At 65.4% G+C, this 24,961-nt stretch overlaps 3 protein-coding genes across 10 annotated transcripts in view; all 3 read right to left on the reverse strand.

Annotated features, from left to right (window-relative positions):
* The window catches only part of LOC311513744 (inactive phospholipase C-like protein 2), a 28,513-nt gene extending 19,304 nt beyond the window's left edge, over positions 1-9,209 (reverse strand). The window contains exon 1 of the mRNA XM_084615797.1: positions 9,001-9,209. Within this exon, the coding sequence (XP_084471923.1) occupies positions 9,001-9,126 (126 nt within the window). The 5' untranslated portion in view covers positions 9,127-9,209. The remainder of the gene's footprint in view (positions 1-9,000) is intronic.
* A 3,414-nt stretch (positions 9,210-12,623) lies between these two features.
* Positions 12,624-20,404, reverse strand: GHDC (GH3 domain containing; the record flags this gene model as incomplete). Its single annotated transcript, XM_084615826.1, has 8 exons — positions 12,624-14,311; positions 15,201-15,289; positions 16,605-16,738; positions 17,011-17,082; positions 18,446-18,635; positions 18,921-19,497; positions 19,875-20,011; positions 20,158-20,404. The coding sequence occupies 8 exons, from the start codon at positions 20,402-20,404 to the stop codon at positions 14,111-14,113; spliced, it is 1,647 nt and encodes a 548-aa protein (XP_084471952.1). The 3' UTR covers positions 12,624-14,110.
* Positions 20,405-22,575: 2,171 nt separating this feature from the next.
* LOC311513749 (signal transducer and activator of transcription 5B) overlaps positions 22,576-24,961 on the reverse strand; it is a 44,914-nt gene continuing 42,528 nt past the window's right edge. For all 8 annotated transcript variants that reach the window (XM_084615807.1, XM_084615811.1, XM_084615814.1 and 5 more), the window contains one exon: positions 22,576-24,932. In XM_084615807.1, coding sequence (XP_084471933.1) covers positions 24,806-24,932 — 127 coding nt within the window. In that variant the 3' untranslated portion in view covers positions 22,576-24,805. The remainder of the gene's footprint in view (positions 24,933-24,961) is intronic.

A 24,961-nucleotide genomic window follows, 5' to 3' on the forward strand; every position in this document is an offset into this window, starting at 1 on the left:
GGGGCTGCAGGTCGGGAGTGAGGGGCACCGGCAGAGCGGGGTTGGGGGGAGCCCGGGGCTGGGTTGTCAGAGGGGCTGCAGGTCGGGAGTGAGGGGCACCGGCAGAGCGGGGTTGGGGGGAGCCCGGGGCTGGGTTGTCAGAGGGGCTGCAGGTCGGGAGTGAGGGGCACCGGCAGAGCGGGGTTGGGGGGAGCCCGGGGCTGGGTTGTCAGAGGGGCTGCAGGTCGGGAGTGAGGGGCACCGGCAGAGCGGGGTTTGGGGGAGCCCGGGGCTCGGTTGTCAGAGGGGCTGCAGGTCGGGAGTGAGGGGCACCGGCAGAGCGGGGTTGGGGGGAGCCCGGGGCTGGGTTGTCAGAGGGGCTGCAGGTCGGGAGTGAGGGGCACCGGCAGAGCGGGGTTGCGGGGAGGCAGGGGCTTGGTTGTCAGAGGGGCTGCAGGTCGGGAGTGAGGGGCACCGGCAGAGCGGGGTTGGGGGGAGCCCGGGGCTGGGTTGTCAGAGGGGCTGCAGGTCGGGAGTGAGGGGCACCGGCAGAGCGGGGTTGGGGGGAGCCCGGGGCTGGGTTGTCAGAGGGGCTGCAGGTCGGGAGTGAGGGGCACCGACAGAGCGGGGTTGGGGGGAGCCTGGGGCTGGGTTGTCAGAGGGGCTGCAGGTCGGGAGTGAGGGGCACCGGCAGAGCGGGGTTGGGGGGAGCCCGGGGCTGGGTTGTCAGAGGGGCTGCAGGTCGGGAGTGAGGGGCACCGGCAGAGCGGGGTTGGGGGGAGCCCGGGGCTGGGTTGTCAGAGGGGCTGCAGGTCGGGAGTGAGGGGCACCGGCGGACATTTTCTGTTAAAGGGACAGACACCGCAGAACACAACCCCCCCCCCCAGCTCTGGCAGCCCCCTCCCTGTGCCAACGCTTGCAGCCCGGGGCAGCGCGACGCAGACCTGACCCAAGCGCCAGCTGCACAGACGCCTCGTTGATTTCATTAGGCTGCATCGTCCCTTTACCGATGCAGAGCAGGGGCCAGGCATCCCCAGCTGGCGGCATGGCCCCCGCAGGCCCGACCCAGCCCACAGGGGGCCCAACGGGGGCTGCACAGACCCCAGGAATACTCCAAACCAGAGCCCAGCAGCACACAACCAGGGTAAGGCGGGACGTGAAAACAGGAGGTGAAGCCCGGGGCCACCCCAGCTGGGGGCTGGCGCCCTCCTCTGCTCTCGGTAACCGGCTGGTGGTGACGCCGACGGGCCCCGGGGCCGCTGCTCGGGCACCCCCCACACCTGCCATTAGCAGCTTCAGAATCCGTTTGCATCCCCTGGTTTCCGTTCCCCCCTCGCTGACAGATTGCTCTGGAGAGCCAGCCCGGCGCCAGGGACAGCAGCCTCCGCTCCGCCCGGCGTCCGCCCGCGAGATGGGGCCCGTCACGCCAGGAGCCAGAGCTGGGTCCTGTGGGGCTGCAGGTGGGGAAGAGGACTCTGCTAACGAGGGAGCCGGCCCCACTGGGAAACAAGCTGAACACAAGAGGGGCCCCCAACCAGCCAGAGGAGGGGTCACGGCTCTTGGTCACTGCCAAGCTGCACCGGACTCAGCCACGGAGACAGCATGAGCAGCGTCTTGGGCGCCAGGCACCGGCTCCCGGCTCCTACCGGGCCAGAACTAACCAGCCGCCACCGGGCCCTTGCGCCCTCCCCAAGACAAACACTCGCTGTTGGCCCAGCCAGAGCTGCTTTACTTATGGGGCTGGGCACCAGGGCCCCACAGCACCTCCCGCCTGGCAGAGACCCTGCCCCTTGCCGAGGCTCCAGCCTGGGATGCTGCAGAGCCTGGGGGGCAGAGGCCACGGTGTTTAAAGACATCATGAAGCGGGCAGAGCACCCAGGGCCAGCAGCAAAGGGCCCCAGCCAGCACCAGCTGGACCGCGAGGTCCTAGCCGGGGGCAGGAGGTGCAGGACTAGGGGAGCCTGCCTACCATTCTGGGGGCACCTAGCGGCCCCTGCCAGGATCAGGGCCCCGTTGGACCGGGCGCTGCAGCCCCACCCCCAACCCAAGGCAGGGAGTCTGGACTAGGCTGGGCAATAGGCCGCGTGGGGCGGGGGCAGACTGGCCAGCACAGGTCCTGTCCACAGGGTGCCAGGAGGGCTCCCAGTGGGACATCGGTTCAGGGCTTCCCGGCATGTCCTGCTCAGGGATTCCCTGTGCCCAGGGGACGTGTGTGGGAGATGGGAGCTGGCACAGATCACACTGCGCCCGACACCCACCGGGCTCACTGGCACCTTGCACCCAGCCGTGGGCAGAAACCCAGGCCAGGAGCAGGTTCCAAAGGCGACTGACAGGCAGAGATATCCCTGGGACCGGCCCGCTCCCCCCACTCCGGCAGCCCGGAGTGATCTCGGGGGGACGAGTCAGGTCGGGGAGGTACAGAACGCGGCATCACTATGGTTACTGTGCCCGGGCTGACATCTCTGCTGGTGCCATCCACCGGCCCCCTGGCCAGAGCCAGGCACAGCCATGGGACACCGAGACAAACCCCTGGGAGACCTCCCTGCTCCCATGGGGCGAGTGGCGAGCTGGGGCGGGGGGCTGGCTCCCTCCACAGCTCAGGGAAGGGCCAGGCAGCATTTGGGGGGTTCCCCACTCTCATCCTGGCTCCAGTTTGTGGGGGGCCGGCTGGCAATCAGAGGGTGCTTCCCCTTCTCCCTGGGCAGGCCCCATGCTCCAACCCCCTCCCAGCCGCCCTGCACCCACTGCTCCTGAGCAGAGCACCCAGAGGAGCCCAGAGCGTGGGCGGGGGGAGAACGGGTCCCATGGAGAGCAGAGACCAGCCCGCCCGTCACAGCATCTCAAGCAGCCTGGAAGGGGCTCTCAGCACAGGGGCGAAGCTCCGAGCCCCCTCCAAGGCAGGGAGCTCTGTGCCCCTCCCGCACCCGCCCGCCCGGGGTGGTGGCTGTGTTCCCAGCAGGATCGGATGCACACATGGGGTCACGGCCCAGCCTCCACCCAGTCCGAGAGGCACCGCCCCGCTCGCCCCACACCGCCCTGCCCTGGCCCAGAACAGAAAACAGGAAATCTACCCGGAAAGGAACAGCTGGGCGGGGAGCTGCTTTGATCAAACGGCTGCCGGGGCCTCCATGCCAGATGTGACCCCGCAGGCCTGTCCTCTCCTGCCAGAGAGAACCAGGCCTACAGTCCATGCGACTGGACAGAGACCTGACTGCAGGGGGGTCATGTCAGGCCGACACCCCCCACAATGCCTGGGTGCCCCCCAGTACAGTCAGCAGGGAACCCCTGCTCTAGCTGGGGCACAATCTGTGGGTGGGGTGTGACGAAGTGGGACTTTCTTAATGTTTCCTCTGAATAGTGTGGGGGTGCCTCAGTTTCCCCTAGGCAGTTCTTAAGTATCTAGGTGGTGGGATAAGGGTGTATGATTGTTGCAGAGCCCTAGAGGGCAGGTCTGTGCAGGGGTCTGGACACAGAGAATGGCCGACACCCTGTTTCCTGGCCACTGATGGCCTGGGCCCTTCCCCCTGCAAGGTGAGAGCTGAAGGGTTGGAGAACAAAGGAATCAGGTGACCTCCTGGCCCGGGAAAGGGTCAAAGCCCAGAGAAGGAGGGGCTGGAGGGAGTTTCAGTTTGGGGCTGGCTGGGACATGGGGTGAAGGGCAGACGGGGTTGTCTGGCTCACTGCCCCCCAAAATGGACCCAGCTGAGGGGTCCGGTTCTCTGCACCTACAAGCTCTGTTTTAGACCATGTTCCTGTCATCTAATAAACCTCTGTTTTACTGTCTGGCTGAGAGTCACGTCTGACTGCGGAGTTGTGGGGCAGGACCCTCTGGCTTCCCCAGGACCCCGCCTGGGCGGACTCACTGGGGGAAGCGCACAGAGGGGCAGAGGAGGCTGAATGCTCCGAGGTCAGACCCAGGAAGGTGGAAGCTGGATGAGCTGTGTGTCCTGCAGACAGGCTGCTCCCAGAGAGGAGACTTCCCCAGAGTCCTGCCTGGCTTCGTGGGGAGCAGTCCCAGAGCATCGCCCGGGGACGCCGTGACATGAGGTGATGGGTTTCAGGGTAGCCAGATTAACGCCGGCCTGACTCGGCCTCCCCACGCCAAACCCCCCCCCCGGCACATTCAGCGGCCCGCTCCGCCCCAGCACCTCCAAGTGCTTTGCAGACGGCACAGAGACTCGCTTCCCGGTACAGGATGGAGCTAACCGCACGCTGCCTGACTCCGGCCCAGCGCGGCCGCTCCTGCCGGCGGTTTCATGAGCCTTGCTCGAGGAGAGGAAGAGGAAGCCCCACATCAGGGCAGCTGTGAGCGATGCACAGCCCAGCCCCTGGGAAGCTCTGGGAGGCGGTTCAAGGAATCCAGGGCTCCAGCTGAGATGAGAAGGGGCCAGGTCTGGACGCTGCAGCTGTCGATGCTGCAGAGGAAAGAGAATCCCCGGCAGCCAGTAGCAGTATGGGGCGTGTGGCCCCATGCACCACTGGGGCACAGGCCGCCCAGCGTGGCTCTTACCGCGTGCGCCGGGGGCAGTGAATGCAGCACCCCCGATAGGCACCGCAGGAGCACAGGGCGAGTGACACGTCCAGTCACACCTGCCAGGCCACGCACAAGACAGAGACTTTCGCAGGAGGGCAAGGACAGAGCCTCCAGTTCCAGAAGCCGACACCACTCACCCCGGGACCAAGCTCAGCCACTTACACGGGCCAGAACAACCTGGGACGTCCCCTCCGGGCCAGGCCCCTTCCAAAACACCAGCTCCCCACTCTCCCTGGCACTATGCCGGGCTTTCTCCGTGCCTGATGCCGTACCTGCCACGGCTCCATGGCCAGGGACCTCTCGCACATCGGGCCCCAGCCGGGTTCGCTGGTTTAGCCTCCGAGGCCCCGTGAGCCGACTTGGCACCAAGCTCTGTGTAACTTGCATAGGAATCTTGTGGGACATTCCCTTAAGCAGCTGATCTGGCGGCTCCCCCACCTCCCTTCCCCATCCCGTTCACACCCCGTTGGGTTCGGCTGCTGGTAACCGTGAGAGACAGAGGAACTGAAAGCAGCTGAGGTTAAGCCATGGACGGCTCGGGGCAGGTCTGGATCAGCAGCACAGGGCTCAGGCCGTGCTGCTGGGGAGATACACGGGTAGACAAGAGGCTCCTTCATCACTTGAGCCCCGGGCTCACGGCAAGAGGTGCCCCCCCGCCATCCCACGGCGCCATCCCACTTACAAGATCCCAGCCTCGGGGGTAACATTCTAACACTAACAGCCACCGCAGCAGGGCCCCCACGGCTACAGTAACCGAACGCTCTGCCTCCTCCTGGGCCGGACCCCCGCCCCGCTGCCTGTCTGCCAACCCTCAGCAGCTGGCCCCAGAACCGCCCCGGGAAGCTCGGCTAATATGGTCCCAGAGGAGGCGAGGCAAGCAGACAGGCGGGGCCCTCACCCACGGGCAGAACTGGGAGCAGAAACCAGGTGTCCAAGCGCCGTCCAGTGCCCTACCCACTGCACCACGCTGCCCTGGCCCACTGGATGCTGGAGAGACGCCAAGACCCTATGCTGAGTCCAGCTCCAGGGCAGCGGGGGCCATGGCATGTTACTCAAAAGCTCCAGCCAGGAGCCCCTCATCCTCCCACGGCCACGGGAAGCCCAGGCGGGCAGCGCCCCCCCCTCCAGGCGGCTGGGCTCAGCCGGGGCTTTTCTAGAGGAGCTTGTTCCCTGCCAAGAAAAGACAAAGCGACACACACGCTCCCCAGCAGCACCAGCTGCTGCCCGCAGCGAGGGGCTGGCACATGCCCAGCCTGTGAGATACCCGCCCCCACAGCCCCTGGGGAGGGGCAGTCAGGTCTAGGGGGGTTCCTGCCCCGGGGGCACTCGAGCACTGTAGAGGTTTACTGCTGCCCCGCGAGGCCTGTGCTGGGCGCTGGCCCAAGGCGAACCTGACAGGCCTGGTCCGAGTGCTCGGCCTTTCTTCCAACCAGCTGCCCACCCCTCCCAGAATTGCCCTTCCCACGCTGACAGCCAGCCCCTCCTCCAGAGCAAGCAGCGGCGAGCCATGTCACATAGCGACCGGACTCCTCCTTACCCCATCCCGCCATCCAGAGGAGAGCACACTTGGGATCAGGGCAGAGACAAACCCAGCATGGAACTAACCCATGGAACTCACAGCTGCAGGAGATCGTCAAGGCAAGGGGACTGGGGTGCCCAGTCACTCAGTGGGACTCAGAGAAGGGATTCAATTCAGAGATGTCTACGTGAAGGCCAGAGGGGACAGTTATGATCCTCAGCATGTCCTTCGGGGCACAGACAGCAATTCCTGCCTCTTGTCCGTAAGACCCTCACGTAGATTGAGCCAGCTCCTGCAGCGTGGCTAGCTCCCATGAGACACGGCCAGTCTCTGCATGCCCAGCCGCAGAGACCATCGCTGGCTGCAGACAGGGCCCCACCCCATAGCGATATGCCTCCCATTGCCTCTGTGGCCCAAGGGCCTCTCCAGGGGAGACTCTCGGGCCACCAGTAAGATACTCTGTGGGCATTTCTGCTCTCCAAAGTCTTTGGCTGCAGGCTAACAGAGGTGCGGGCCCCTGGCAGGTTTACCCTGATGTCAACGGTGGAATCTCTGATCTGAGGACGTCAGTGATTCAGCCAGAGGTGAGGGGTCTATTGCAGGAGGGGTGGGCAGGGTTCTGGGGCCTGCGACAGGCAGGAGGTCAGACGAGATGCTCACGGGGGTCCCGTCTGGCCTTAAAGTCCATGAGATGGACCATGGGCCAGCAGAACCCTGCTACATCTCCCAGACCCAGGGAAATCCGCTCAGCAAGCACCCGGTAGGGTGGAAAATGAGGGCAGAGCTGTGAAGGGTTCTGGCTGCGGTCGTGTTGCGGGCACAGTGTTCGGGGAGCGGCTCCCGGGCCATTTCACGTGCCCGCCTTCCCACCCCCGTCCCCAGGGGCCCCGGGAACACAATGAGGCTGCGCAGAGAACGGGGAACGGTGGGGCTGTAATTGCCCTGCACGCACGTTACGAGGATCGCGAACGCTCCCTTTGCCAAGGCAACGCGGTGCTCGACAAGGAGCCGTGGGCAGGGGCCGGCAGCCCACACGCCCAGTATTAATAACGCAGCGGCAACTTGGTCTCAAAATAGGCCGTGAGAAGAGAGGAGGCGGGCTCTGCACAAAGGCGACCTATTGCACGGCCAGCCATGGTGACGCACACACCACTGGGGGACAGATTTAGAAATCCACGTGTGACTCTCCTCCACCCCCCGGCCCCGGGACCGTCCTCGACGGGGGCACCGTCAGACCCTCCCTCGACCTCCCCGCCAGAGAAGAGCGAGGACCGAGCGGTCAGGCAGGGAGCCACGCAAAAGTTCCTCCTTCCGGCAGGAAGCACCAACCCCCCAAGGAAAAGGGGGCAAAGCCCCCAGAACTCAGAAGCAACGTCCCCTCCCCACGCACAGCCCGGAACTTCACTCTGGACAGAGCCTCCGAACCCAGCCCTGCTGCCTCGGGACGCCAGGCGATGGGGGGCTGCCAGGGGGCCTGTGCATGGCAAGCCGGGGGGCGTCACCGAGACAGGCCCTGTCCCAAGGAGCTTACAACCCCGCAGCCAAACCCGGCAATGGTGCTGTGCACCTGCCCGAACTCTGACCCCAGAGCCTCACAAGCCAGCCCAGGGCCTGAACCCAACGGGGTCAGCCCTTGCCAGGCCTCGCTGCCAACCCAAGCAGGCTCCCGGCTGCCCTGGGCCCTGGCGCTGCCCGTCTCCCCCGGGGCAAACGAGACAAACCTCCAGGGACACCCAGGGCAGGGACCGCTGGGAGGGGCATGCACCGTGCAAGGCCCCCTCCCCCGCTCACAGGCATGTGAGGTCAACCCAGAGCCAATCCGCATTGACACCCCATGGGGCCCAGCGCCTTTTGGACAGACGTGGATGGGAGGGCCCCTGGGCCCCGCCCCCAGCCTTTCCATGAGCAACTGCGAAGCCCCCCACAGCTCAGCATCACCTAGAGACCAGGCTGCAAGACCCCCCAGCCCCTATCCACTGAACCTGGTACCGGCCCCCCACCAGGGGAAGCCCCTCGTGGGTGGGAACAAGTCAACAGCCCCTCCGAACCAGGCCACCCTACCCCCCACAGCTCTCCCAGGCCCCCTTGCCCCACCTGCCCTCCCCACCAACCAGCTCCCCGCTCACTTTCCGCCCCAGTCAGCCCCAGTGGTAGAGCCATTTATGAAGGGGTGGGGGTGGGGGCTGGGGCAGGATCACCCCAGGCTGGTGGGGGGAGGGGGATCAGTTAGCTCAGGGGGGTTCACCCCAGGGAATGGGGGGGGGGAATCCCAGAGGGAAACAGGAGCTGGGGCAGGGGTACTCTGGATAGGGGGGTCTCCAGAGGAAGGGGGGGGTCCCAGGTACAGGGGGTCCCATCCAGGCAGGGGGGATACAGGATGGGGGGGGCAGGCAGGGTGCGAGATAGTGGACAGGTGAGCAGGGGAGATGTGGGGGGGAGGGGCGTGATGAGGGTCCCGTCGGGGGGCGGGGAAAGGAAGTGTCCCGGCCAGGGGGAGGTGGGTGATGGGGGCCCCAAGGTCCCAGGCAGACGGGGGGTATGTAGGTCCAGGGTCCGGGGGGTGGGAGGGGATGCGGGTCCCGGCGGGACGAGGAGGGATGCGGGGGTGGGGGGTGCGGGTCCCAACCGGGGAGGGGGGCGGGGATGCGGGTCCCAACCGGGGGGCGGGCGGGGAGGGGAGAGGGAGCGGGGATGCGGGTCCCGGCGGGGCGAGGAGGGATGCGGGGGGGGACGAGGAGAGATGGGGGACGGGGATGCGGGTCCCCACCGGAGGGTGCGGGGGCCCGGGAGGGAGCGGGGATGCGGGTCCCGGCGGGGCGAGGAGGGATGCGGGTCCCCACCAAGGGGTGCGGGGGGCCCGGGAGGGGTGCGGGGGGGGGAGAGGGGATGCGGGGGGGGGATGCGGGTCCCCACCGGGTGGTGCGGGGGGCCCGGGAGGGGTGCGGGGGGGCCGCGGTCCCGGTCTCACCTTCATGATGCTGGCGCGGGGCGCGGCGGGCACCGGGCTCCGCTCCGCCGAGTTCTCGCGGCTGCTGCCGGAGCCGGAGCCCGAGCCCGAGCCCGGGCTCCCCCCGCCCCGGGGCCCGTCCGCCATCCCCGGCTCGGGGCTCCGCGGCGGGGCCGCTCCCCAGGCTCCGCCGCCCCGAGCGCCCCGCAGCCCCGCGCGGCTCTGCCGGGAGACGGGGCGGGGCGGGGGGCGGGCCCCAGGCGAGCCCGGCCCTGAGCTCCGAGCCTGACCCCCGGCCGCCCTGGGACGAGGGGTGCGAGCCTGGCCCGCCGCCGGCCTCTGCACCCCAGACCCCCCCCACCCCATCTACACCCCCTCCTCTGCACCCCCACCCCAGACCCCCCACCCCATCTACACCCTTCTCTGCACCCCCACCCCAGACACCCCCACCCCATCTACACCCCCTTCTCTGCACCCCCACCCCAGACACCCCCACCTCATCTACACCCACTTCTCTGCACCCCCACCCCAGACACCCCCACCCCATCTACACCCCCTTCTCTGCACCCCCCAGACACCCCGCAGCCCATTTACACCCCCCTTCTCTGCACCCCCCTCCCCATCTACACCCCCCTCCTCTGCACCCCCATACCCTGACCCACCTCACCCCCACCCACCCTCTGCACCTCCAAACACCCCCATCCAATCTGCCCATCCCACACAGCCTCGCCCTCTGCACCCCCACCCCAACCACCCTCCACCCCAAACACCCCTGCCCTCTGCACCCCAAACTACCCCATCAGTTAACTCCCAACCCATCTACCCACTCCACACACCCACCTCTTTACACCCCAAACACCCCCTACCCCCAAACACCCCACCCCCACCCCATCTACACATCCCCACTTTCTGCATTCCCCACACCCAGACTCCCCACACACACTACCCAACTACCCACCCCAAACACCCCCACCACATCTGCACCCCCCACCCCCACAGCCCCCACCCCAGTACAGCCCCCACCCCTCACCAGCACAAACTGCTATCTCCCCGAATCCAGATACCCACGAACACAACCCTATCACCCCCCCCAAAACACCCTCCCTACACACAGCACTCACCCCAGCCCCCCAATCTACCCCCAGCAGGATCCCCCGCTCCTCACCTCATCTGCCCCCTGAGCCTCCCACCGCAGACCCCCACTGGACCTTCCCCCAACTCCCTGCCAGAACCCCCCCACCACACCCCCACAGAGTCAGTCGGGGGGCTTGGGAGCACGTGACTTCCCTCTCTAAATAGGGATCATGGATCCTACTGCCCCTGCCCCACCTAGTTCACAAACCTCGGTGTGGGCCTTGTTTTATACAGATTGTGAGCTCTGTGGGACTGCACCACACCCAGCCCCAGGGGGCCCTGAGCTCAGTCAGCTCTGTGGGGCATCGGCCCGATGGGGGCCCTGAGCGCTTAGGAAGGGCCAGACTGGGTCAGAGGGAGGGTTCATCTAGCCAGTGTCCGGTCCGCCGACCGCAGCCAGTGTCTGGTGCCCCAGAGGGAGAGAACAGAACAGGGAATCGCCCAGGGATCCATCCCCTGTCGCCCATTCCCGGCTCCTGGCAAACAGAGACTAGGGACACCCTCCCTGCCCAGCCTGGCTGAGAGCCATTGATGGACCGATCCTCCATGAGCTTATCTAGTTCTTCTGACTCCCTTGGGCTCTGTGCAGCCCCTGGCACGATGGGGCCCTGATCTCAGCTGGGATCTCCAGGGGCCACCATAAAACAAATAACCCTACTCACTAAGGTTTACAAAACAACCAAGGGTAATTTCAGGCCAGCAGGACGAGGTGTTCCTAGCAGCAGCAGCTAATCACCCCCTGTGAGCTTGGAGCCACCCCAGCCCTGGGTCCACTGCAATCCCCGATTCTCCACTGATTCCACGGCTGCAGACTCCAGGGAGGCCTAATGAGACCGTAAGCTCCTTGCAAACCCCCACTGTGCTTGGCAGCCCCACGACAGGAGCCCCTGGCCAGCTCGGCAGAGCTAACGAGCTGGATTTCGCAGCACACCGAGGTGCTCCAAGGGGAGGAAATGAATTCATCCACTGGAATAGGCCCTTGTGAGGGACGGACCCCCTGCGGGACATGAGGGGCTCCCTACAGAGCAAACGAGGAGGCCCCAAATTGCAGGCAGGAAAGGTCCCTGACCCCGTGTGTGCAAGGCCCCGGGCAGACAGACGTTCCCATTTGATAGCAGGTGGATAACCCGAATCCAGGCACCCGCAGGTGGCAGCTAGGAAAAGAAAATAAAGCAAGCAGCATGCAGGCTCCAGCTTAGAGAACGCAGGGGTGGGCCCCAGGGACAGCACTGCTGCGGGATGCTCGGCACCGGCGCAGGGCATCGGGACAAGAATGGGATGGGGAACAGATCAGTGAGGGTCCGGGAAGGCTGCGTTCACGTGCGTGTGCCCATGTGTACGTGTGTATATATATCCCCGTCCCGGGCTCGCCACGGCTGCCCCCACAGCAGGAAACATTAGGAAACACTCCAGCGGAGGCAGGGCCCCGCAGCTCCCTCCTGGGCTCCCGCCGGCTGCACCAAGGACCATGCAGAATTCCTGCAAGCCAAGCCAGGGCTGAAGTCACTCGAGTCGCTCCCACATCAGCCAGCAGGGTCCGTGATACGGTGCAGACAGCGCCTGTCCCTGCAGAATTAAGCTCAACCTGCCCTGGACCAGCGAATGCTTTCGAGGGGGCGAGGCGTACTCTGACCCTGGCAAAGCATCGCTCAGGTACTGCAGGAGGGAGGCTGGGGTGTGCGCTGCCGAGGCCTGCGGCCCCTAACACAGCCCAGGGGGTGTTGCAGAAGGTGGATTTGAACAGAGCCTGCAGGAGGGAACAGGCCGGTTAACTCACTGGCTGATGGCTGGGGTTAGACATGCTGCAGCTGCTCCCCCCCCCCCTCAAGCTTGTTCTCTGTGCACAGCAGGCCCTGACAGGGTGCTGTGACGAGCCTTCCTCCAGCTGCCCCCCAGAATCCAGCCAGGGGGCTTTTCACTTGCAGAGGAGACGCTGGCGTGGCCAGGCATGCCAGCTCTGAGCAGAGCTCCAGGCCCTCCCCTCTCCCTGCCCCAGCCCCCAAAGGACATTTTTTCTCCACTTGCAACCAGAATTTTGCTCCCGCAGCATGGACAGGGCAGGGGGGAAAGGCTGGACAAGGCCTTTTGCCAGCGTATTGTCTATGGCTGATGAGCAATTTCAGTAGCAAGCTGGGGGCTGCTTTTTGCATCTTCCTAAGGCAAGACCTCCTGCCAGGGGCTCGGCTTGCCCCTACCCCAGGCCCAGCTGTCCGCCCAGCAGGCTTCCTGTGCATCACAGCCCACTTGACCTCCAAATAACACCGTCACTAGCTGCTGGGAAGAGCCAGCTCCTGTGCCTGGATCTCCCAGGCAGTCGGACGGTCCCAGGGCCCCCACAACAGATGCCGAATTGGTGAAATATTCACGGGGTGGGCTGCCTCCATAACGAACACAAGGCAAACACCATGGGGAACTCTTTAATCAAGCCAAGAGTCAGCCTTCCAGCTAGAAATCTCTTCATGGGGATTAAAGCCCCAATCACAGCGCAAGGCCCGGGGGTTATGTTCAGAGATAATCCATCTTTATTTTGCTTTTTGAAACATTAAAAGCAACCCCCCCCCACCCCCGCTCATTGTTTCATAAACCGGAGGGCACGTGCCGCAGTGCAGCTTATGGGCTGCCAGCGATCTCGGCCTCCTGAGCTCCTGCCTCACAGGACCGCACGAGCGAAGGACTTGCTTTTTGCGAGCAGATCTGGAGCTCCGTGAGCCAGGCCGCTGGCACAACGTAGGACACCACAGCTAGGAGCTTCGAGCCAGGGGCCAGGTTAGTAAGCACCAGGTACGACATCCATACCTGCCCTGCAGGCCCGGCTCAGCTCCACAGAGCAGTATGATTTGGTTCCCAGGCCTGCAAACCAAGGGCCTCTCGGTGCTTTGTGGGCCCTAGGATCCATGGATAGTTCCCCCAAGACGATCAGAGATTGCCCCACGTCTTTGCCCTCCCTTCTGCAGCCACCACCTTCCACCCCAGAGGTGGCTGCATTTCAGGGGTGCTACAGAGGCAGAGCCTGGGGCAAAAGGCACAAGCAGAAAGCCTGGTGATAAATTTGTCAGGAACAATCACAGTAACGAAGCCAAGGGAGAGGAGAGATTCCAGCCGAGGGGGCAGCTCCCTCTGCAACCAGCCCTCGCCCTCGCGCTGCCAAGGAGGAGGTGACAGGCACAAGCTCCGTGGCCAGAGGAAGTAGGGTGCAATGGTCGGAGCACGAGCCAGGGTTCGATTCCTGGCTCTCCCCCAGACGCCCCGGGCTTCTCTGAGCCGCAGCCCCCAAGCTCTGCCGTAGGGAGACCAGCCCAGCCCTGCCTCGCTGCCAGGGGCGCAGACTGCGGGGATGGGGCAGGTGCTGCCCTTTAGCCATCGACCCTCATCTCACCAGCCGCCTCCTCCTCTTCAAACCCCTGCCCCGGACAACCCCCCTTCCCTGCCTGGGGGCACGGGGCCGCCAGCCCTGGGTCTCCCCTTCCCTGCCCGTCTCCAAGCAGCCAGCACCTGCCCCGAGCTACCGACCTGGGAAGCGAACGTGACGCTGGCGCCATCTGGTGGGTAAACCGCTCCCTGGCAGGGCCACACCTGGAGCATCGCCAGCAGGTCAGGCCCCGAACCCGCAGGGAGCTGGCAGGCCTCGCAGGGGGGCAGGGGCAGGCAACTTCTCCACTCTGCCCCGCTGCTCCCCTCAGCATGCTCCGTGATGGGGAGGCCACGTAGGGTGCAGCGCCCCAACCGGGCACCCCTTCCTGCAATAGCACCGTGAAAGGCTATGGGGCAGAGGTCATGGCCCCCGCCCCGCCCCACCCATCCCTCCCAGGCGAGCTCTGCGGGCAGCATCTGCCAGGCCGGGAGCCGCCCCCACCCTGGCCACGGGACCTCCCCAGCCTCCTGCCCCACAGCCCCGGTTCCCTACACAAGGGACCCTCCCTGCCCCCTGCAAGCAGCAGCAGACGCAGAGCCTGAGCGAGGCCAAGCTGGGCCCGTGGCACCGCAGGGCTGGCTGGCCTCACGAGACGACTCTGCTCTGGATGAAGTGCAGCGGGCGCCTCTCCCTCAGGACCCTGGCCATGGGGCCCGGGGGGCTCGCAGCATCCCGCAGCTCCCTGAAGGCCCCGGCCGCCACCAGGTGCAGCCGCACCGGCCCAATGCTGCCCTTGAGGCGGAAGGTTTTGTAGACAGGAAAATCCTCCTGGAGACACTGATCCAGCTGCAGGGAGAGGGAGAGGGGTGGGGGCTCGCCCTGGGCCACAAGCAGGCTGGTTCCGGCTCCGGGAGCCAAGGGTCATCAGACCCTCTACCTCACCCGTGCACCAAAGCTCCTTCTACCCCAAAGGTCGCCAGCCTGGACCAGCTGGGCCCGGCAAGCCTCTGCCCACAGTGGCCGGTCCCAGCTGCAGCAGGGGAAGGTGCCAGGTGCCCTACAGTGCCGGGACAACCGGCCCCGAGCGCTGTCAGCAGCAGGGGCTGTCCCCCATCCCTGTTTGCATCTGGAAGGTCTCGTTACCCCTGGCAACATCCAGGCCCCTTTGGAATCCTGCTCTGCTCCCAGCCTTAGTCAGACCTTGTGGCGAGGAGTTCCACTGGTAGAGCATCTGGCTCTTCTGCTGCACCAAGTGCCCCCCTGTGCCGTGAGGGTGACGGGGCCCCTCTCGGCCCCAGACATTGCTGTGTGCTTCTCTTCACCTGTGCAATCCCACCCCCACCCCCCGGGGAGCGCACAAGGGGCCGAGGCCCTGTCCTTGGGCTCAGCAGCGCAGCTGGGGCGGCTCCCGCAGGCCAGGGCTGAGCTGCACCAGAGAGTGCTGCCACCTAGTTGCCAAATCCAGCCACAGACGCGCAGACCTCCCCAGGGGAAAACCCCAGGCCAGGCCGGGGCACCCCTGCTGCTCTGGTGGGGCCAGAGCCCCATGCTGGGAGCAGCCCCAAGCAGGCAGGATCGTTCCCTCCTGCAGGCTGGAGAGGGAAGGTCCATCCCCACCAAAGCCTCCTTCCAGCTCCAGGCCCCTGGATTGGGGCAAGCAGGAGCAGGAAGACCCCCACCTGCCCATGGGACCAGCTGCCTCTACCCCATGCTGCCATTTTCCCAAGGCACTCACCTTATAGCGCTGTGCTTCCGACAGATCACGCACGCCCCGCAGCTCCACGAACACCTGGTAATGGGGGGCACAGGCCCCGGAGGAGGCACCTGGGGGGCAGCATGGACCCACGTTAACCCACCCAGTTGGAAGAGCAGGAGAGACATCCCATGCCGGGAGCTGAGGGACAGGGGTGGAAAACCCCCATGGGGGGGCAGGGACCCAGGCCACCCCAGGCTAGCTGGCCGGCTCTCGGCAGCAGTACCTCGCTGCAGATGGGCGCAGAGCCGCTCCCAGGAGGTGCCATCCTGTCGTCAAGCTGCTCAGGGGCTGCCCTGGCACAGCTGCCCCCCCGTCTCAGTGCCGGGATCTGGATCACCTGGCCACTCCATGACACCAAGGCTAGTGCCAGCCACAGCCCTGGGTGGCTCGGCCCCCTCCTGTCCAGCCGTCTCACCAACCCCTGGAACCAGGCCCAGCACCAGGACACAGCTGGGCCCGGGACCCAGGCTGACCAGGCTGGGGGCACGATGTGACGAAGTGGGCCTGTTCTTAATGTTTCCTCTGAATACTGTGGGGATGCCTCCATTTCCCCTATGCAGTTCTTAAGTCTCTAGGTGGTGGGATAAGGGGGTGTAATTGTTGAAGAGCAAAGGGCCAGGGTACATAAATGGCCGACACTCTGTCTCCTGGCAACTGATGGCCTGGGCCCTTCCCCCTGCAAGGTGAGAGCTGAAGGGTTGGAGAACAAAGGAACCAGGTGACCTCCTGGCCCGGGAAAGTGACAAAGCCCAGAGGAGGGGGGGCTGGAGAGAGTTTCAGTTTGGGGCTGGCTGGAGTCATGGAGTGAAGGGCAGACGGGGTTATCTGGCTCACTGCCCCCCAAAATGGACCCAGCTGAGGAGTCCTGTTCTCTGTACCTACAAGCTCTGTGTTAGACCATGTTCCTGTCGTCTAATAAACCTCTGTTTTACTGGGTGGCTGAGAGTCAGGTCTGACTGCGGAGTTGTGGGGCAGGACCCTCTGGCTTCCCCAGGAGCCCGCCTGGGCGGACTCCGCTGTGGGAAGCGCACGGAGGGGCAAAGGATGCTGAATGCTCCGAGGTCAGACCCAGGAAGGTGGAAGCCGGGTGAGCTGTGTGTCCTGCAGACAGGCTGCTCACAGAGAGGAGACTTCCCCAGAGTCCTGCCTGGCGTCGTAGGGAGCAGTTCCAGAGCATCGCCCGGGGACTCCATGACACACGGCCGGCCAGCCAGGCCTGAGCACAGACAGGGTCAGGCAAACCCAGGGGTGCTGAAAGGGGCAGCAGCGCAGAGCATAGCCAGTGGGGCAGATAGGGGCCAGGCTGTCTCAAGCCAGGAGCCCTAGGACACGTACAGGCCCGGCCTTGCCAGCACGGGGCTGGGTACCAGGAGCGGCACTTACCCAGAAGGCTGCTCTCTGCACAGACGTAATCGACCAGCCGGGCTCCCGGCCACATGGCCACGGCACGGCACAGGCTCCGGTAGAAGCGCTCCTCGGGGACACCTTCCCCACGCACGCTCAGGGTCTGGCTCAGCCTGGGGAGCCAAGGGCAGGGGGTGAGCGTGGGAATCGGGTGACTGCACCTCTGCCAGCAGGGGGCAGTGCCATGGCCTCAAACTCTCCAGCCAGAACGGCCCCACCCCCGCCCTCAAAGCACCAGGGAGGGGAGCCCCCAGCCCCCACCCCACTTCATCCTCCCCCCAAACTGCCCTGCAGAGGCAGCTCCCATCTGGTCCCCAGCGTTCCCCAGGCAGCAGCCGAGCGTGTGGGGAGCCGGCACGGGGTGTGTGGGGGTGACTGTCCCCACCTGCGCACGGGCCCCACGATGGGGCACTGGTTGTGGAATTCAGCCACCTTCAGCACCTCCCCGATGCGGCACCTAACGGATAAAGGGGTAGAGAGAACGTGAGCCACGACCGTAGTTCCCGCAACAGGCCCCATTCCATCGCGGCCTCCCATGGACAGCAGCGGGCACATGGCATGGGGCGCACTGGGGTGGGGGGTGTGATGTTATTGACCTAATCTGGGACCGTATAGATCATTGTTGCAACCAAGGTCCTGCCGTGGCACCAAATCTTGTATAAAGGGAGTCAAATGAGGTGTCTCTGACACAGTTATGGTTTCCTGGTTAGGGTTGTGCTGTCTATATGTGGGTATCATTTTTGTAGTTGAAGTTATGAATATTGGCTCTACACTGTCAGACAAGTTGGTGTCCGCTCTGCCTAGCCTGCCTGATGGCCCATTAAGGACCATCAGCTACACAACTGACCCATTGAGAGAAGAAAAGGAGGACTTGTGGCACCTTAGAGACTAACCAGTTTATTTGAGCATAAGGCAGACACGCCTGGGGACTCAGCGAAATATGCAGGGACTTGCCCATGTGACTCCAAACTCCATTTTGCTGTAATTTTCCACAGTAAGAACAAAGAGGGGTTCTTACACCTGGAGGAGACTATAAAAGGCTGATGCCTCATCTCCATCCTGTCTTCAGTCCTGCTTCTTACCTCTGGAGGGACTTTGCTACACTGAAGTTTTGAACCAAGGACTGAAAGATCCAGCTGGGGATGTTCTCCAGAGACTTGATTTGAACCTGCCGTTTATTCTAGTGCTTCTACAAGCCTGAACCAAGAACTTTGCCATCACTGTGTGTCATTGATTCCATTTGACCCATTCTAGCTCTCATCTGTATTTCTTTCCTTTTAGGAATAACCCTTTAGATTTTAGATTCTAAAGGATTGGCAACAGCGTGATTTGTGGGCAAGATCTGATTTGTACATTGACCTGGGTCTGGGGCTTGGGCCTTTGGGATCAAGAAAACCATTTTTCTTTTACTGGGGTACTGGTTTTTATAACCATTTGTCCCCATAACAAGTGGCACTGGTGGAGATACTGGGAAACTGGAGTGTCTAAGGAATTGCTTGTGTGACTTGTGGTTAGCCAGTGGGGTGAGATCGAAATCCTCTCTGGCTCGCTGGTTTGGTTTGCCTTAGAGGTGGAAAAACCCCAGCCTTGGGCGGTGACTGCCCTGCTTGAAGCAGTTCGTCCTGAATTGGCACTCTCACTTGGGTCCCGCCAGAACCAGCCTCGTTACAGGGGGCAGATGCTGAGAGGTGGGGGGCACACTGGGGTAGTGGGAGGCACAGGGCGTACAGGACTGGTGGGGCAGGGGGTGTATGGGGCTGGCAGGGCATAGGGGACTGGTGGGGGCGCAGGGCATATGGGGGTGGCAGGAAAGGGGGCACCTGGACAATCCATCCTGGGCCGTCAGCACCAGCTCATACTCCTGGCCCTGCTCAACGTCTGCCAGCAGCACGGTCTCGGGGGGCCCCTCAGCGCCCGGCCCCGCCGGCAGGAACTCGCAGAAAGCCCAGCCTGGGCAGAGCAGGTAGCGGGGGTCGGGCTGCTCCGGCCACAGGTTCACCCCGAGCAGAGCTGTTGGGGGGACACTGTGGGTCAGCAGGGAGAGTACACAGCCCCAGCCCTCCGGCTACCCAGCCCCCGCAGACAGACCCACAGCGGCCCCCTTGTGCAGCATGGAGACACCCTCTCGGCCTGCAGGAGAATGACCGGAACAGCCAGCACTGGCCCCCCATTGCTACGCGGGGCTGGGGCTCACCACGCCCCCCCCATTGCGCAGACACTGGGCTCTGCTTACGGGGCTCCTGCCTGCACAGGGCGCTGACCTGACCCCGCCTGGCTCGGCCGATGCCCCTTTACCTCCTGCTGCGCCGTAGAAGGGGCAGTAGAAGGGGAGGCCCCGGCACTCCGACTCCCGCAGGGCCTCCCCGTAGAGCTGCTCGCCGCTGGCCTCTGCCACCACCACCACCACCTGGAGCTGCGGCCACAGGCGCTGGGCGACGCCGTCCCAGCCCCTGGTACACTCTGCCCTCAGCTCCGCCGCCCGCGCCGCGTCGGGAGCCAGCAGCCCCTCCAGCCGGCGCCGGGTCCCCTCAGGCAGCTCCAGCCGGGGACTCAGCTTCCCCAAGGCCAGGTCCTGCGCCAGGCCCTCCCAGCTGGCGTGCAGCACGCCCAGGGCATCGTACAGCTCCGAGGCCAGCCCGGCCTCCAGCGCCCGCAGCGCCCGCTCCCGCAGGGCAAACACCAGCTGCACATACAGGGCCGCGGCTCGCGAGGGCACGGTGCCCGCCTCCTCCGGAGTGCAGTACAGGGTGGGCAGCGGCCAGGCTGCGGCAGGCAGGGAGCAGCCCCGGGCCCAGGAGAAGCGGGCCGTGCCCCGCGGGCTCAGGGCCTCCGGGAAGACTCTGCTGAGGACGTCCAGGTACAAGACGGGCCCCTGGGCGGGGAGAGGGGGAGAGAGAGATGGAGACAGAGCCAGGGCAGCCAGATACCAGCCATTGTATCTCCCCCCGCCCCCCCCAGGTACCAGCCTGCAACACCCCCTCCCCTCCCCCCCTTCCCCGGGTACCAGCCTGTGAAATCCGGCCCCCCAGGGGAAAAGCCCAGCCTAGGACACCTCCCTCCCCTGTAGCTTTCTCCCACTCAGCTCTCACTCCCCCCAGCCCCTCGGCTCCCTCTGGCTCAGCTCCAGTTTGGGGCAGCAGGGCCGTGTGGCACATGGGTGGGGGGGCTGAGACACATCGCCCCTCCCGGGCACCCTGAAAAGGGGGGAGCCCTGGTCCGCAGGACCCTGCCCCGGCTGCCCCCACGTACCTGCAGGGGGGAGTCCGCGGTGCAGCAGCTCCGAAGCAGAGCCCAGGGCCCCGTCGGCAGTGCCGGGGGGGCAGGCGCCTCGCCCCCCTGGGAGCCGCGCCGGGCCAGGGGGCGACGCTCCCAGAACACGCCCGGGTCTGCGGGGAGAACACACCGGGGTCAGGCTGAGCCCCCCAAGCCCTGCTGGGAGGGGGCGGGCCCCACCCCCCCGGCCGGGTGCCCACAAGGGGCTGGGGGCCCAGGGACGGGCACCCTCGCCCAGCGCCAGGCCCTGCTCCGGTACCTGGCTCCGCGGCCCCGGCTCGCCCCAGCAGGAGGCGCTCCTGGCTCCGCCGCGCGGCCGCCGACGCCTGCTCCAGATGCCAGCGCTGGCAGCCCACGGCCCGGCCCAGCACCCGCAGCGCCAGCCAGTGCCGGAGAACGAGCCCCCAGGGCCCCCGCCGGCCCCCCCCGGATCCTGCGCCCCCCGGGCGGCAGCGCCAGGCCCAGAGCAGCAGGGCCAGGGCCAAGGCCAGCCCGGCGAGCAGCATCGCGGCGCTGTGGGGAGAGGGGGGATCGTCAGCACAGAGAGACACATGGAGCCCCCCAGCCCCCTGGGCCCCCCAACACCTCAATGGCCCCAGGGCCCCCCACCCAGGCCCCCCAATACCTCAATAGCCCCACCTGGGCCCCCAACAACCCCACCTGGCTCCCCAAAACCTCAATGGCCCCAGGGCTCCCCACAACCCCACCTGGCCCCCCACCCGGGCCCCCCACTACCTCAATAGCCCCACCTGGGCCCCCAACAACCCCACCTGGCCCCCCGTGCCCCTCACAACCCCACCTGGCTCCCCAAAACCTCAATGGCCCCAGGGCTCCCCACAACCCCACCTGGCCCCCCACCCGGGCCCCCCACTACCTCAATAGCCCCACCTGGGCCCCCAACAACCCCACCTGGCCCCCCGTGCCCCTCACAACCCCACCTGGCTCCCCAAAACCTCAATGGCCCCAGGGCTCCCCACAACCCCACCTGGCCCCCCACCCGGGCCCCCCACTACCTCAATAGCCCCACCTGGGCCCCCAACAACCCCACCTGGCCCCCCAACAGCCCCACCTGGCCCCCCATGCCCCTCACAACCCCACCTGGCCCCCCACCCGGGCCCCCCAATACCTCAATAGCCCCACCTGGCCCCCCAACAGCCCCACCTGGCCCCCCAACGGCCCCTCACAACTCCACCCGGGCCCCCCAACACCTCAATAGCCCCCCCGGCCCCCCCAATATCTCGGGCCCCCCAGTGCCCCCGGCCGGTCCCGCAGCCCCCCTGCCCCGCCGGGAGCCGCGTCTCCTACCGGCACCCCCGTGTCCCCCCCCCGGACACTCCGCCTCCCGCTGAAGTGACGGAGAATTAAAGGGACGGGAGCGGCCCCAGCTCTTAAAGGGCCAGATGCCCATTGACCCCCCCCCGGGAATGGGGGGTCCCGCCAGGGCAGGGGGCACCCAGGGCTGGGCGGGCCGGGCCAGGAGTGGGGCGGCACCGGCAGAGCTGGGGGGGGGAACAGGGCTGTAGGTCGGGAGTGGGGGGGGCACCGGCAGAGCTGGGGGAGGGGGGCCCGGGCCGGGGGTCGGGAGTGGGGGGGGCACCGGCAGAGCTGGGGGGGGCCAGGCCGGGGGTGGGGGGCACCGGCAGAGCTGGGGGAGGGAGGGCCTGGGCCGGGAGTGGGGGGGGGCACCGGCAGAGCTGGGGGAGGGGGGGCCCAGGCAGGGGTCAGGAGTGGGGGGGGCACCGGCAGAGCTGGGGGGGGCACCGAATGCGCTAAGAGCAGCATGCTGGGCCAAGGGCTCCAGGCACCCCCGGGAGCCGGGCTCGGCTAGAGGCAGGAGACGCCACCAAACCTTCCCCCTGGAACTGGCCTTTCTGCCCCAGTGAGCGACTCGCCGCCCCCCTAGCCCCGACGTCCCAAACAGCGAATCCGAGACCCCCAGCAGAGCTTTCACCTCCAAATGGGAGCAGAGCCGGGGCCCCCAGGAGCCCGCCAGGGAGTCAGCAGTTGCTCTCTATTTTAAGGGGCAGGGGGCCAGACACCATGGTGACGGGCAGGAGGCTACAGCTCTGGGCAGAAACCCAACCCCAGCTGCCAGCCGGCAGGTCAATGAGCCCCTCAGCTCTGCTCCTCCCCTGCCTCCATGACACCCCCAGCGTGGAAAAAGCAGCGACAATCCCCGGCTCCAAGGCCCCTTGCCCAGGCAGCAGCTGCCGTCCCCAGCCCAGCAATCCAGGCATTGCCTGCCTGGCCCAGCCCCGGGCTCCCAGCCCCCAGCTCCTGGCGCCAACTGGAGGCCAAGCCCAGCCCGTTCAGTGGAAGGTACACTGCCCCTCCAAGGAGTTTCTTCCTGCCCCTGCCAGCGGGAGGAGGGCTGGCATCCCTGCCCCCCCAGCAGAGCCACGCCGTGCGTTCACGCTCGCCCACTAAAGATCCAGCTCTCTTCCTAGAGCCTGCTCTTGTGGCAGGGAGTCCCGCAGGCCGTTATGCACTGGGTTTGGAGGCTAAGGAACGGCCCAGCAGGAGGTCCCATCCCCACTGGGTGGCGTGTGGCCCACAGGACCTGTGGGGGCCAGATGCTGTGGGTCGCAGGGGCCAGGTGCCTGGGGCCTATGGGGGCAGCGCTCAGGGCAGATGAGGCCGGTATTGTGAACACAAAAACACAATTTTGCAGCCCCGGCAGAGTCGACAATACTTTATTAGTGCCCTGCGCGAGGCAGGAGCAGCCTGCAACACGAAGAGGAGGCAGCTGAAAAAATTCAGTTTCCACATACAAGGTTTTCTGGGGAGGGTTGGGTTTGTTTTGTTTTTAAAGAAAATTATCAAAAAGTTTCACCGGGGCTGGTTTTAAAATCATGTATTTTTTTCCTTTCTACAAGAGTTGTGATCTTTAACCTGGGGGTGTCCCACCTCGCATCAGAGCGTTTCCTGCTTCTCTTTGAAATTTGCTTGTAATTCCAAAAGGCGAGAACTCACCCCCACCTGGCCGGGGCTTGGGCAAGAGAATTTTTCTTTAAAAAGAAAAGACTGGAATTGTTTGTTTTCAGGATGATATTAGCTCTATCTGCTGGAGCCAGCCCAGCGCTCCAGGAGCCCGGGGCAGCCCCAGCCCTTGCCCTGCGGGCGTGCAGCCTGGCAAAGCAGGGGGTTGTGGAGTTACGCACATGAAAGGCCACGTGCAGGATTTGCAGCAATGCCGAGCTAAGCACACACTCACGCCAGCTGCCCCCGCTGCCTGCAGCACTGAACAGGTAAGGGACAGACCATTCGGACCACGCGCCCCGGCCTCCTCCCCACGTGCCCTGCCTACGTCCAGGCCTCGGGGATTTCAGGGACTAGTGCAATGCCCAGGGGCAGACACGCTTTGCACCAGGGCAGCTGGTCCTAGGTTCAAACCAGGACAGACAGCACTGGTGCAAATGGGGTCTGTGCGGGGAGCACCTGGCCCTAGCGCTGCTTTGCCAGAGGCTCACGCGGCCACAGCCCAGGACGCACTGGGGAGCGTCCTTTGCAAAGCCTGCCAGGTGACGAGCACGGTGCCTCTGGGTCTGGGCTCACGGGGCGCTGGGCAAGACGTGGCTCAGGGCTGACCCAGCGGCACGGCTCCCCTCACGCAGCTCAGGGCACTCAGCACACAGGAAAGCAGCAGAGGGACGAGAGGGCCTGGCTGGGGCCCCTGCACGCCCATCGCCAGGTTCAGCGCCTGGGGCCAGTCGATGGTCTGGGGGCTGCTGCAAGTCCTCTAGAAAGCGGGGGGAGGAATGTCACAACTCCCCTGTCCTCCTCCACGGAGTCTGACCACTGAACCCAGCTGGCAAATGCAGCGTTTCCCTCACAGCAGCTCCTCCCCCGCACGTCTGCACAGGGCGCAGCTCAGCCCTGGGCTCAAACACCTGCTGCCCGGCCCACCGACAGCCCCAGCCCTAGGGGCTCTGTCTGACCCCTCCCCAGGACGTCAGCTAGCTGCTGAGCCCAGAGCTGATGCTCCCACAGAGACACGTGGAATCCAGAGCTTTGTGTTAAAAAAATATTCTGTGCTTTATTTACTCAGCCGTAGAAAAATAATGTCGAAGGGGAGGGAGGGCACCCGGGGCGGGACCGGCAGCCTCTCACCCCAGCCTGAGCCGCGCCGCACCCAGACCCCAGCCGGGAGCCCCGTTCCTCCTGCACACAGAGCAGTCGTGTCCATCTGGAACCCCCTCCTTCCTCTCAGGGTTTATTAAACACCCCCCACCGGTAGGCGTAGGGGAAGGGCAGCGTCCCACTGGCTGAGCGGACACGGGCCAGGCAGGAACTGGGAGGAGAAACGGGCCCTGGAGGGGTGCCTTCCCAGCAAGCCACTCCCAAGGCGCAGATGCTGCTGCCTAGGCTGAGAAGAAAGAGTCTTTGCCCCCAGGTGTCTGTGCACACAAACAGGACCCAACGCACACGCACACGCCCCCCGGGACGGGGGAGCTGGTAACAAAAGGAAGGAATTTGAACACAGAACTCCTAGGTGCGACAATTACTGCAAACAAACTCCCAGGCCCGCCCCCCACGCTGAGAGGCCCCTGGGCACAGGGGCAGGGATCCGAGTCCAGTGGGTGCTGAAACACATGGGGCTCCGGGGATCTGCTGCACGGGGAGGAGCAGCGCTGCAGAAGCGAGAAGCTGAAGGCAGGCCTCAAAGGAACAGACAGGGAAACCCTATGACAAGCCCACTGCCTTTAGTACACGGGGATAAACACCGAAGAGCCAAGCGCAGCCATGGACACTGCAGCTGGTGCAGAGCAAAGCCCCCGGACGAGCACCCCCCACACAGGGGCCCACGCACAGAGACACCAACACAGGGCTGCTCTCCACGGGGCACGCGCCCCGGATCGTCTCCCAGGGACACGGCTGCCGGGCCGGGGCCGTACCACGGCACAGGGTCACGACTGGCTGTGGGGGATCCACTGAGTGTCCATGGGCCGCCGGAGAAGCTCTTCCACGTGTCGCGCGACGTCCATTGTATCGTCCAGGTCGAACTCGCCCTCGGGATCCAGGACGGAGTCAGGGCTGAGAGAGAGAGACAGGGCGAGCCTGGG

This window comes from Lepidochelys olivacea (assembly GCF_965140295.1).
Source record: "Lepidochelys olivacea isolate rLepOli2 genome assembly, chromosome: 27".
Lineage (NCBI taxonomy): Eukaryota > Metazoa > Chordata > Testudines > Cheloniidae > Lepidochelys > Lepidochelys olivacea.